The sequence below is a fragment of the Rhyacophila brunnea genome, unplaced genomic scaffold, assembly GCF_057557595.1.
Source record: "Rhyacophila brunnea isolate RB1 unplaced genomic scaffold, BYU_Rbru_1.0 scaffold_13, whole genome shotgun sequence".
In the NCBI taxonomy this organism is placed as follows: domain Eukaryota; kingdom Metazoa; phylum Arthropoda; class Insecta; order Trichoptera; family Rhyacophilidae; genus Rhyacophila; species Rhyacophila brunnea.
In genome coordinates this window covers 12,534,930-12,549,888 of record NW_028232785.1, presented here as the reverse complement: position 1 = coordinate 12,549,888, position 14,959 = coordinate 12,534,930, and the positions used below count along the sequence as shown (strand labels likewise).

Below are 14,959 nucleotides of genomic sequence, written 5' to 3'. Positions count from 1 at the left end.
TGGCTAATTATATCGAAAATAAATAAAATGACATCAGTGATATACTTTACATACGAAATTTGGGTTCCGTGATACGCCCGATTAAGACAAGGTGTGGTAGGGGGCGGATGTGGTTTTGTGGGGCCATTAACTTCAATGTCCACAGCGAGTATCCTGAATTGCACTTCAACAATTGTATTAGATGAGCAGACATGGTTGCTTGAATAAACATTTATTATTAATTGATAGTCGTAAATGTTATTGTAGGTAAATATTTGAATCAGATTCATTTAGGTATAAAAAGAGTTTTCTATATTTAATAAATCATTTTGCGTAAATTAGTTGTAATAAAATTCTTTGACCACTTTACTCATCAAAATGTGGTTCAGATTTGCATTTCTGATTGTTGGTTGCATGATGTTGGTGAGTACATTGTCTGCTACCCATGGCCAAATGGGACAACTGGACGCCAGGACAATTATTGGACGCCGCACTGTTGAATGAAATAAATAGACGCTCGTTACAATTTTATACAAAAAGTCAACGGGGAATGTTAATCAGTTTGTATCTACTACTTAGTAGTTTTAATTCATTTTGCTGAAAAATAATGTTTTTTTATTTCGAATTGAGAATTATCATGCCTGAGGCTTTATATGATAATAAAAGAACTCTCTTCTCGTTGTAACGTGAACATATACACTTAATCATTATTTACGTGAGCATTTTTAAATTCTCACCAAGTATTAAAATATATAGGTATTTTAAAATTACTTATAATTATTCACAGACGTCTATTTATTTTCGAATTCCATAGGGGTATTTAATCAATTAGCGACCATATTCACAGCTCCAATTTTGTTAGGACCCTCCATATTGATGAAATTTAACTATACTAATACTTACCTACGTCACTTGGTAAATGATATTTTTTTAAATAATGGCCTTACATAATAAGTATTAATTTCTTAAATATACATCAACATAAACCTGAATCAGTTCACTGCTGGATGAAGGCCTCTTAAAGCTCGATCTAGTGCATTATTTTAACATATTGTATTTTTGCAGAACCAAATAATTTCATTAATCTAATGGCCTCTAACATCATCATCATCAGGGGCGTGGCAACCTAGTGTGGGTCCTGGCCTCCTCCAACAGCTCTCTCCACCTGTCCCTATCCAGTTTGGCTACTTTCCAATTCTGTACCCCCAGAATACGGCAGTCACTGGCAGCTTCATCCAACCAGCGAATCTTTGGCCTGCCTCTTCTTCTACGCCCTATTGGATTGCTGGACAAACTCTCTTTGCCAGTTCATTGTCATTCATACGGTGCACATGACCTAGCTATCGCAGTCTCCCAATCTTTTTTGATTGAACTGCGCTGCAATCTTCGTACAGCCCGTAGAGCTCAGCATTATATCTTCTCCTCCAATTGGTACCGTCCTTGATCGGTCCATATATACGGCGGAGAATTTTTCTTTCTTTCAAAGATGTTCAGAGCTCGTTTATTTTGCAGAGTTACTGTCCAGGTTTACTAAGTTTAGGTACTTAGCTATTTATATATATACTTAATGATTCTCTTCGATTTGCCGCTTTTCGAGTAGTTGCCGCCCCCAAGCGATGCTCAATCGGAAATGGGACGACTGGCCTCCGGACAATTGGACACCGCACTGTCGTAGACACGTATACAGAATGTAGACGAGGTATTTTAATCAGTTTCTATCTACTACTTGTAGTTTGAATTCATTTTACTCTTATCATAATGTATTCTTTATCGCGAATTGAGAATTACTATGGCTAAGGCTTTATATAAAATAAAAACTCTTTTTTCGTTGGAACTTAAACATATGCACGATTAAATCATTTTTTACGTCAGCATATATTTACATTCTCACTAACTACGAGTATTAAATCATAATATAATCATTCAAATATAAATAATAATTTTGCATATATTTTTTTAAAGTACCTTTAAATACCTAACGTCTATTTATTTTCGAATTCCGTGGTGTTCAGTTGTCCGGTGCCAAATCGTCCTAGACCCCGCTCAATCTGCTTACCCTCACGAGACGTCACTGATGAGACCATATTTTCTACTTTGTCTGTACTCATGTTACTCCAGACAGACTAGCGCCGAATTTAGAATTTAGGTACCTTTCTAAGTACGTAAAATTTGGTTCTAGCAGCCCTGGTATCAATCTCAGTGTATCGAATTTCGCTGGATTTTGACTACATACTTTTAGATGAATTACATACTCGTACCTACAACAAAAATGGATGAATCATGTTTTATGTAAGTAGCTAAGTGAAATGTTTGTTTTTTTTATTCAGGTACAGTGCTCCGCATGTCCCAATGCAGCACCAGAATATGACCCCGGAGAAGTTTCTTCCAGCGAAGAAGTTTCTTCCGGCGAAGCACAATCCATTGGAATTGGACAACCCGGCTGCCATCCCAACATTAAACAGATGAAGAAGTACTGCTACCTTCACCCTTACCATCCCAAGTGCGTTTGCTACAAGGCGTGGATCAAGTACTGCACTCCATATCACAAACATCCCCTTTGCCAATGCTGCAAGTGGTGCAGATGGCACTAAGCATTGCCGACTCAAGTGGAAATCCGATACAATCACAACGACTGGTCCTACTTTTTCCGCCCCTCCCGTTGTTGTCTATGTGTGAACTGTCATTACCTGCCATTGTTCTATAGAGTGCTCATACTGACGCGCATGTCGTGTTTACAAAGGGAATAGTTTGATTTGAATAGATAAGTTACATGATAAAAAAATACACTAGCATTAACACACCTTCTACAAAATGTAATGCATAAATCAACGCTACATATTTTTTGGAAATCGATATTACCACCGGTTTTTGTGTAAGGGAGTAGTCTGACTTTGAAAGCTAATGAATAACAGAAATGTATATTATATTAATTTTAATATAAACCTCGTTTTTACGTGCCCGGAATTCACGTTTCCCCGGCAATTGCGTGTAATTTTTTCAGTCCCGATGTATTTCAGTACATTTAATACCCGCATTTACGTTTTTCTTTCTCGCGATTTACGTCGGAATAATATGCGAGTTACGCGCGCTTCTGAAGAACTGTCTGATGAAGAAGAGGTTGATATTCCAACAAAAGAAGAAGCAATGAGTTTCACCGAGGGTTTTAAAACCTACTTTACAAGCTTTGCTGATATTCAAGATGACACTTTTAAATGTTTATATAGTCTTGAAAAAGAATTACATAACAAAAAAACAAAAGTGCAACAAACTAATATACATGATTTTTTCAATACAAATTTAAATTGAATGTTGTTTTTTAATAAAACGTTATTTTTTTAGAAACATAAATTTGAAATGTTTTTTTTTAAATTAAATTTTTTTTCAATACCCCCCTTTTACATTTTCCCTCCAATTTGGTTTTTTTTTGCCAGTCCCTTAAAAAACGTAAAATAGGGGTTATACTGTATTATAATATATTATAATATTTATTATATTAATAACACTGATAGTTAATAATATATTTGATTTGAGATTTTTTTATAATTCAATTTGAAACGAGAAAGGGCGAATCAATATGTCAAGCAACCTGGGATTTGATTTTGACAGCTGAAAAGTGGACCACTCGTTGCTTGTGCAAGAAGTTATGCTCAGGCTTTAAATCTAAAGATGGCGGTGCACTAAGACATTAGATATCCATGAATTTCGACCACCGACACAAATGGACTAGAACGCTTTGGAGCGACTACACATTATGTAATAGAGAGTGACTTATCGCATTACCTAACTTATTATCTTAGACACTATAATAAATGATCGCATATAGGAACATATTCTGTAAAACATTTCGACATTTCACTACATTCAATTAGTACCTATATATATAAGTAGCTTCTCAAAGTAATGTGGTAACCTAACCTAACCTTATACGACTTAATCAATTTCAATCATGATCAATAATTATTTGACCAATTATCGGTTATTTTGATCAACTGAGTGAATACGAATTGATTGCAAATACATAAATGGATTAAATCATTTTGATCAACTGTACAAGTAGGTATTGTCACCAGACGAAAAAACCCCTGGTCCGCAGTTTCAACTCACAAATCCACAACCTAATCAAACGCCTTCGAATTAGGGTTCACCACCCCTGATTTACGAAATAACATCATCACGGCACATTTCAACAGCGGCAAAAAGGGCGAGTACCTAAGCCCATGTCACAAACTGATTTTTCGCCCCTGTGGGGGGCGCTCCCATAAAGAGTAGTGCTCCCCAGCCGCTCGGTCTGACCCTGGTAGTCAATGTGCCACCGATGGAATGATGACGACCCTTGGCAAGGCCGCACAAAATATTTCATATGTATAAGTCCCGCGGTTTGCTCTGACAGGTCCCACGACTTCTCAGAGTGAACTGTGGATGGTTAAGTCGGTCACAGACCATGTAAATATAGGTAACAGGTAATATGGTATAGGGTTAAAAAAATTTGGATCAAATATAATATGCTTAGGTAAAGGGTAATTAAATTAAATTAGATATAAAATATGATTTGGATGTAAGATAATATGTAATATAATAGGTAAATTTAAAATGTAATGCAAAGGATAACAAAGTAATAAAGGGGGACTTATGGATGGGCGTTAATGGTACATAATAATTAAGGTAGTTAAGGTGTATGTAATGTTAAGGGTATATAGATCGATGTCGCTACGCGTCGCGCGTACACGGCACAATAATTGTTAACATATGCTCATAGGCCTGTTGCGAAAACTTCCATTTGTACATATGTGCAATCACAAAGTATAGCAACACGTAGGGCAATCATCGATCCGAATTTTAATCACGATCCCGCGTAATTAATTTTCATACTAAATTCGATTTCAAATAGCCACGGCTGTTCCGCGCGCGGCGTTTCCGAATCCGTATTCTGGCAGCTTTCCTGCTCTGACATACGACGGCGTCTCTGTCGTATGTGTTTGAAACCGATTTCGCGATCCGAATTTCCCCCTCTGCAGAGACAGAGCCCCTCTCGCTCGCGTGTATGACAGCGTCACGCTCACGCGCGACGGGAGAATTGGATCAATGATTTTTGTCGATCAAGGAGACCACGTACTAGAATAAAGTGCGGGAAATCTTTGATCGGCAAGGTATGAGTATGTACTAAGCAATTATTACTGCCTATATGTTTGGTTGACGGAATAACATCCATCAACTAGGCGTAAGTATGTACCTGTGGCGACACCGAGCTATATTAGTTGTTAAAGTAAGAAAGATTGCGCGACCAGTACAATTATATATTCGAGTAAAGTAACTTTCCCGCTTGATATTATTTAATATTAAGTATTCATTTAGTAGATAAATTAACAATCTACCGATTTCATGTTCTTAGACTAACGTCGAGTAGGTATTCAGGCCGACGGGGCGCCTCAAAGTTGGACCCCCCAACGGTAGTTGGCCGAAGGATTGGTATGCGCTGTCGTAGGCCTGGTGCCACAAATATGCCAAGTTAACCACTGGCATATGACGCCTTATCATCCAGGCTAACTTTGTAGTACTCTTGTTTCTGAGTGAGAGGTACCTTCGCGCCGCTAGGGCCCGTAAAGCCGGCCGCCGCGGGAACGCCCCTCCCTCAGCCATGGGGAACGCCACCGCGCGGGGGGTGTGCTGTATCGATAGGCAATTCAACCACAAATCCGTCGATGCCGCGCACGCCTTCGTGGGTGCGTTTTTCGTGGGGCTGGCCCAGAAACAAGGTGCTACTGCTACAGCAATTGCGCACTCTCAGTACTAGCAAGTGCTCGAAGTACGTAAGTGACGCGCGAGCGACGCCGCCCATCGGCGAGCGTCGCCTTACGCCTATAATTTTACTTAGTCGGCCCTTGCGTAGATGTCGCGGGTAATTAGTCATTGTACAATTTCCGCCAATCTCGTAAGGAAACCGTTAATTAATTTTTTCACCCTCAAAACGTTGGACTAAGGGATGAAATCGGGCAGATTTGCATATATAAACCCCCAATTATTAATTTCTATATCAGTCTTCTTCCGCCTACACGACCCTGAACCTGCGATGGTCAGTGGCGTGATTTTGTTCGCATTTTTCATACAAGTTTATCGAAAACTTGTGAGATAGATCCAGCAGTACTGGAATCATCTCTTAGGAATATTCTCGGAGGTTCAAATACCTATCCGACGAATACCTACTGTCACTCTGACAGATCGCGAGCGAAGTGTCAACCATCGACTTAGCCGTTTTTCGCACATTTTTTATCTTTTGATTATTGGACCCGGTCCTCAATCTTTCATAACAAGGTCCCGCGCTCGCGCAATCTCGCTGGTGTTAGTGTAGCGATAACGATAAGAAATTAAATCTTAAGTTTATTATAATAAGTGTTTTCTGACTTTATCTTAATTAATTAAATTAGACGTTTAATAAATATTGTGAACTTTATTGTGGTTACGGTTCTAATAAATTAGAATATAATATAGTAACCCTGTGTTTTAATAACTATAATAAGTGCCTACCTGCTCTCCAAGAAATTGATGTACCTCCACTCCAGGCCCGGAGCTAGCCGAGGATTCGGAGGCCTACACCCAGCTACTAGGAAATGGTAACTTGCCGGGAGACAAACAAAAATTTACCGTAAGTTGTTTCATCCCTTTGCCCCTCCCTCCTGTCTCACCACCCATAGGTTCGTGGCAGATAAAGGAGAGAGTGCAGATTGTGCGGCAAAAGCAAAAAGTACCGCGGACCACGGGCTGCGCGCTCGGCATAGCCGGGCGGTGTTCTTCCACGCGAAAAATACCGCGCTTTTCTCGACGTCGTAAATCATTCGTTATCATTCTTCTGGGTATTAGTATGTATATTATATCCAGTTTTGATTTAAATATTCACCATACCAACAGCAAGTACACTCTGTATGTTTGTATATTCGGGATCGACCTTCAGTGGAAAGGGCGGATGCGAAGCGGAAATAAGAAGGCGCAAACAGATTGCAAAAAATGCGATGACAAGCCTTACCACTATATGGAAGGACCGGGGAATATCGATTGCCACGAAAATGATGCTTGTGCAAACATTAGTGTTCTCGATATTTCTAAACGGGGTCGAGTCGTGGACCCTGAAGACAAGGGAACGGAAGGCAATTGATGCCTTTGAGATGTGGTGTTGGTGCCGAATGCTTCGTGTTTCTTGGATGGAGCACAGGACGAACCAGTCAATCATCCAGAGACTGAAGATAAAGGAACGGCTCTCGACAATATGTCTGAGAAGAATTCAGCAGTTTTTTGGACATATTGTCAGGCGCGGACCAGTCAACCTGAAAGTTTTGGGTGGCCTCCAGGGAAGGCGAAGCAGAGGAAGAGCGTCTGCGTGCTGGAGCGACGAAGTGAAAGAGCTGACTGGTGGTACCATCCATTCTGCCCTGAGAGAAGCTGAAGATCGAGAAGGATGGAAAGTCTTGTTCGCTCAAAGGATGGGGAAATTTAAATGTGGTCACGATCTCCAGCCATGAGTGCACGACCAAGAAAAAGATTCACCGTAATTAATTTGAGCTAGTATAGCTATAATAGCTCCGAAATGCATCCGAAAAAAAATATTGTACTGTTCTCGTGGACTATTTCGGAAAGTGACAGTTGTCGTAATTACGCGCCATTTTCGCCGCAGCGTCGTGATTTATTCGGTGCGAATTTCGTATCCGATATATGGAAATAAATTCCCATTCCGTTGGAATATTTATTTATATTATGCGGCAGCGCACCTATTTGCCACCGGTAAACTGAAAAATTTCCCCGCGTGAACACGCGCCTTGCAAATTATTGTCGAAGATGTTGGAAATTGAGCGACGCTAGCCGACACAATTCGACATATTTCCATTTTAGGAAAGTAGGTACGCACCGGTATATACTGTTTTTGTCATAGTGATTCCTGTGATGGTTAAAAAACCACATAAATTAGACACAATTCAATATTCATTGTCATCGGCACTGCAACTCAGTGTGTGTCTTGGCGCCTCCACCAAACGTCTCCACTCTTTTTCTGCCTCGAGGATGGTCTGCCAACCATTATTGTGCTTTCTGGTCTACTGAAAAGAAACTTTTTTGGAATGGACAACGCGTATCGTTCTGAATTTCTTCTTCCACGTGCCATCTTCGTCGCGTACGGTCCTGCCAACTCTTCTAAACATCTTAATGTTATCCTGCTTCTCTTATATTTTAATAGCTATAATAGCATCAATAGACTGCAAAATTATTAATACGATTTGGTTGGATCATATTGATCTGATTGACTTACTTAGTCGAAATAATGTTTTTGACCAACTCAACTAACTCAAAAATGAACTCAATATCTAAGTACCTAGGTAATATTTTATCCACTCAAATGGATGTTTTAATATCACTTTGACGATGCACGATATGGAACTATCTTATACAGATTTGATCATATTGAAACAAATAATAAATTGATCAAATGTAATGTAAAAATGGACTACAATTTTGACCAACTATTTAATAATTGGTTTAAGTTTCTATAACACTGACGTTAGTATGTTAATACATATTATTATCTTTAACATGTAAATTCAAATTGAAATGAATGTTTTGTATGTATTATGTAACTTATTTTAATTAAATTTATAAATTTATCTGTGTAACAAACAATGAATAAAGAAATAAGTAATTGAATTGTTTTATTTATTAAACGTTGAATACAATATGGTATCAGACCTTGTCCAGAAGGCGCGTGTCAAACTGCGCTTTACACGTGAGTACCAAAAATGTGCCGCGTCCATACAACGCGTTTCATTTGGCAGTGAACAAACTAGGTGACGTAATTCACTTTTAAAGAGTAATAAAAAAAACAAGCGCAAGTGGGAAAAGGAAAGACTAAAACTCAGTCGTGACACACCGCTCTTGAGATTTGATATCTCAAGATATACTGGCAAGATAATACATTCTTGTAGGTGTACAAAATAGATGACGTAATTGATTTTGAAATGGCCATAAAACGGCGCGAGTGCACGTGGATGGCTCAATGAGGTCACAATATGTACCTGGAATGCGCGCGACCTGGACAAGGCCTGAGTGAAAGAGAAATCTAGAAATTGAAGTAGCTAAGTGTAGTATGAAAATGTGAATTCTTCGGCAGAAAAAAAAGGATTATTGGATAGGGTAAAAATCAGGGGTATAATATAATGAAGTTCGATAAAAACGTCAACTGGAACATAGCTCGAAAAGTAAATACACAAAGGGTAGAAAACATCCCACAGGCAAGGTTCTCGAGAAGTACGTAGCAGCGTAACAAACAACGTTAAGAAGAGTAGAACCAGCTTAAGAGGCCTTCATCCAGCGGTGGAGAGATTTAAGCTGATGATACATCAAATGAGGCGTCTAATTCCAAAAAGCGATAAGTCCACATTTGGTCAAAATCGAGAAAAAAGGACACACGTATTCTTTGTATAATTTTACACAATATGTATTGATCTATAAATTCCAAAACGCGACATAACCATACGAAAAAAAATATTTTATGTCTTGATTTATTACAAAAAGCGCCAAGTCTGTGTTTCATATTATTTAAAGCTTGGTTAATTTCGCGCGTGTTTAAATCAACCAATAAGGGAACGTTCAATATTGAAAAGGGCGTCTCCCATGCTGTAGCATCTGGTAAACTCATGACAATTCCACGGAAATATGTGCCTTATGCGGAGTAAAATAATAAGTGAGGTACAAATAGCGCCACGTCCAATTTTATTTTGCCTATATTTATTACATTGAAGAGTTTATCGGCTGAAACAAATTGCCATATGGTTCTAATTTCGACATAGAATACAACGGAAAAAATAATCTCACGTTAAAACAAATAATTGAAGCTTGAAACATAAAAACATTGTTCCCCGTAAATATTGAATTGTGGACTCGTCTCTTTTTGTAATTAGACGCTTCAAATAATAATATCATATTAAACGTACTAACTAATAACGAAGAATAGTTGTAGAATCATCACCTACTGCTGGATGAAGACCTACTAAGCCCTCAGTTCTTCACTGCCACGTACAACAACAAAACTGTATGATTTCGTATATCCAATAGGTGTTAGAGCGTCGCTTTTCTCATTTATTGTCCTCTGCAAGACAACAATTATTATTATCCACTGGTTATCCACTACCCGAGTGACATGTCCGACTATATTGGCGACCTCTATCACATCGCATAATCTAAACCGCTTCCTTAACCATTGGTTTCTTTTGTGGACTTTCTGCCTTATGCCCAACATGCAGCTTTCCATGCCATGTTGCGCTATTTGTAATTTTTTTATTTCTCTTAAATTAAGGGTCCATGTTTCACATGCGTACCTACGTGAGCAGTGTGATACCGTCAACAAAGTGTCATCCCGTAGGGACCTAATCCACATAGTACCCAGCGCTCGAAATGGAAAATTTTACGAACCGGAGCGCTCGATTATTTTACGAAAATATTAACATAGTTATCTAAATTTATAAGTATTTTATAAAAATAAGTGTTAGGTTCTTTTGTTTTATGGCCGATCTAGCTCGGACGGTCAAATTATTTTCCTACGAGATTTTAATAATCGGAACGGCGCTCCGGTGCGTCCGGTCCATTTCGAGCCCTGATAGTACCCAAAGAAGTCCTGGGCGTTTTTCAGTATTTGTATCGAAGTATTAGCACTTATTGTAACAATTATTACAATAAGTTTAAAATACTTTCAAATACACAAACATTAAATGGATGTCAGTGCATAAGCCGAGAGCAGTTGTCAGACCAAAGTACAAGCTTATTCTTGACACGTGATTAAGTTTATCGCATATTACTCCACACTCGAGATCGGTTGCCTATTACTCCACACACATTAGGTATTTCAGTTCCCACTATTTCTGAGTTCACTGGATAAGTATCAGTGGCAAAGACTCCACACTAGGCAATTATTTAAAGCCTACCTTCTTAAGAAAAATATTTTTTAATTTTATATTGTCATAATAAATAATATGATCACATAATAATATATAAAATGTCCAACGACATCTATCGTATAATTGTCATAATAATTTCACGATATTTTCCCCTATTTCAATAAGCACCATTTATGCCATGTCTCGAAAGTTTAAAAAATAGGCGACATCTCGTTTCGTTTCACATATTGTATGGATTATGTTCGCATGAATCGAAAGTTTTCTTTTATATAAAGTTTGTTTCTCATAATTTCAAGACGTCTGCGGCGACCCATACAAATCGGTAAGCGCCTAAATATTACGTAGGTGCACATTTATTCAATATAATTAATTTAAGAAATAATTTCTATGGGATTCAATCACATATTGATTGTTAAAAATATAAAATAATTTATTTCGTGATTTTTGTTTATCAGTTAGTTCATTCATAGATTAAGACAATTTATTCAGTCAGTTATGTCAGTTGAAATCTGATATTGTACATAAGTCTGTATATTAAATATAGAAGTATTTTAAAGTGTCTAGTTTTACGGGTTAAATTATAAATTGGTATCTTGCGTTTATAAATGTTTGGGAAAATACATAATTCAAATTAATTGCTTAATTTTATGAGCTTTTGAAATTTTATCGATTTTTGTGTACCTATTCATCAGTAGTAATGTCGGATTATCTTCTTATTTCCCGTAAATATATTATATAACAAGTATGCTTTCTCCACAGCCTACCTCTTTTCAAAAGTCACCCTTCGCCACTGATAAGTATATTATGAATATGTATAAATTCGTGTGATGTTTTTTATGTTCCTGGCGTGAGAGATTGATAGCAGAGATTATGTTTGGAATATATTTTCACGTTTACCGTTAACCATTCTTATCTATTTTTATAAAAACTCAGTTGAAGAATGAATTTAAAGATAAATATTATTGAAGCCTTCCCCTCAATCTATGTTACATTTTTTCAGTTTTGAACTAAATAATTATGCAACAATGATCATTACCTCTGTTTTGGCATATTTATCTGTTTGACCTAGCAACATTAAGTCACTTGTTTTTGATCAGTTATGTTGGCCTTCCTACAATAATGATCTATGCATTTGTCAAAATGGAGGATGACACGAGAGATTTTTTGTTAACTCTGCAGATCAGTGACGTCCTTATATAAAATGCCGCCCCTAGGCAGGGGCAAAATGCCGCTCCATTTTTTTAAATAATATTTTTAATCATTCTTTAATGACTCCAATTATAAGAAATGTGATGTGTGGATACATTACTACCAAAATTTATAATCACCACTAAATCTAATTTTATTTAAATGCCATCTCCACTTCAATGAATAGACAATATTGCGAGTCCACAGTTTCAGATACATTTAAAAATACACATGAAATACACATCCAAAATATTTTTGGATACATTTTAAATTAGGTAAAGAATATGTATCTACTTACCTATATAATTCAAATATAATTCGCAAATCTGCACGTGTTATTGTTGATCATCAAGAACTTGACGTCCAAGAACATCGGAAGTAAACTAGACTTCACGAATCCGACAAAAAAAATACACTCCTGTCAAACCTTTTATGTTAATTAATAGGTACTTTTTGTTTCAAACCAGTGAGCTGATTTTTTTACTTGAAAAATATTTCCGTTATTACTAAGTTTGGGTGGCTATTTCTACATATACCTAATGATTCCCCTCAATTTGCCGCCCTTCAAATAACTGCCGCCCCCAAGTGACGCTCAATCTGCCTACCCCTACGGGACGTCACTGCTGCAGATGCAAAAAGTCGTCACAGAGAATTTTTCACACGGAAAATTGGAAGAGGAATAAAAATAAGTGATTAAGGAGTTCAGGAGAAGTTTTTTAATTATAAGTAATTTCTTCTCAACAAAATAGTTTTATTTGATTATCTCAAAATTCCCAAATGTAACACAGATCATTATTGACGGAGAGGCTTTAATTATTGGGATGTTTTCTCTTACAAATGGTCTAATTTTATTGAATTCCGATACCTACATAGAACCAGAGCATGATACTTAAACTCATATATCTGGGTAAGTTCACCGTTTTGAACGGAATGACCTTTAGTTTGGCAATGGTGACAAGTGGAACTGCATCTTCAAGCAGCTTTCTTGGGCGCCACCTTGAATAAAAGACAGAAAATATTCAAGAACAAAGCAATAAATAATTACAAGATAGGAAGAACTTTTTATATACAACGTTTTTAAATTTTCTGTTCAATTATTATGCTCAATATGCTCAAACTTGTACTTGATATGGAGTAAATAAAAAACAAATATAGAATATGTACTAAAATTTCATTTTGATTTCCATAGTAACGCACGTACATATTATTAATTTAGTTGCTAGGACCACCCACTTAGCAATCAATAATAGTGGATTGGATTACGGATTTCTTCCGAAATAACTTTTCATACAAAACAGAATAAACTGAAAATAAATTCAATTCTATGAACTTAAAGATGGCTAAAAGTATTAAAAGAATGCATTGGCATCGTGTTCTGATATATTCTAAAAGTTTCAAATGTCTAGCTAGTCAGGAAGTTAGTTAAAAATCTATTGCAAGATTTGTACTGGATAAACAACCACCGGACAAATAAGAATACGAGCTAATAAAAACGTTGTAAAATAGTGTTGACAATTGAATGAAAGACCATGTAATAGTATTTATTTATTTAGATTGATATGAGTTTAACATAGGATACATAATATGAACCCCACGTCCTGAAGTGGGCCCTGAGTCATGTTCCTAAGGTTAAAGGCAGTGTGACGCTCAACAATAGTGTTTTCTAAGTGGTATTCTAAGTCAAATTAAGGGAAGTGATTTTTGCGGTATATTGTATTATTTAATGCAGTGTTTCTCAAACCTTTTACACATGCGGACCACTGAAAATGTTAAAAACGTTTTGCGGACCGCTGGGACAGACATAAAATTTAATATTCTTTTATTTAAATAGTAACGTATAATGGACGTCTGATAACGATTGATTTCGTCACGTAAAACCATTAATCAAAAATACAGTGCACAAATACTTGTATGTTCACTGGTTTTGAAGATTTTATTGAAATTTTTAGTGTAGGCATTTGAACGCCAAAAATTCGCGGACCACCATGTGAGAAACAATGATGTAATACATTAATTATGGAATTGTCTAGTATCCACGCACAATAATCAAAAAATGCATCACACAACCATATATTTGAAAATGTTAATAATTTATAAGTAAAATAGCACAGCAAGAGACTTTCTTACTATCATAGCAAATGTGTGATGGTGTGTTTATCTCACTTATATGGTTGACCCATCACACCGAGCCACTCCTGAACCGGGGCACCCAGACTAGAGTCTTTACAGCCCAATCCTTGCGGGGACCATGGTTATAAGCTATGACACGTGAATTACAAAAAAATACATAATAACTTTAGTATTTGGACGGAAACTGGATTAATCGTAGAAAAGTAAAAAAACCTTCACATTAAAAGAAATATAAAAGTGGGTACAACCTTAATAACAGAGTCAAACTGTTTCTTTTGTCCTCGCGGACTAGTAGTGAAGGGTGGAGGTAGGCTGTTAAGATCCGCCATAAATAGTGCACGTTAAACTTTGTCAGTCATACGTATTTCTTTTCATTGAAATAAGACTACAATAGTTATTTACAGCTAGTGTTAGTTAGTTTTTTTTTTAATTCAATTAAACCCTGCGAAGCCCAGCCATAATGTATAAAAGTCAAAAACACTCAGCTATCTATAAAATATCTAAAATTATGCAATTAAATCATACATAACTTTGGATATTTTATAGATAGCATAATATTTTTTATCTATTTATTATAGTTTGATTAAGGCAGGGCTTAACGAATTTAAAAAATGGACCAACAATATGTGTAATATGTATTTTTAATCCAACGAAAACAAAGAAGTATGAATGAAAAAGAGAGTATTAATTTACAAGAAATGAAAATATAATTAATATTAAATTCTACAGGTTTT

General features: G+C 36.6%; 1 protein-coding gene across 1 annotated transcript; it reads left to right on the top strand.

Annotated features, from left to right (window-relative positions):
- The first annotated feature begins 304 nt into the window (after positions 1-304).
- Positions 305-3,344, top strand: LOC147076517 (uncharacterized). Its single transcript, XM_085941175.1, has 2 exons — positions 305-402; positions 2,307-3,344. Exons 1-2 carry the CDS (start codon positions 358-360, stop codon positions 2,568-2,570), a joined length of 309 nt encoding a protein of 102 aa, XP_085797301.1. The 5' UTR covers positions 305-357; the 3' UTR covers positions 2,571-3,344.
- The last annotated feature ends 11,615 nt before the right edge of the window (positions 3,345-14,959 follow it).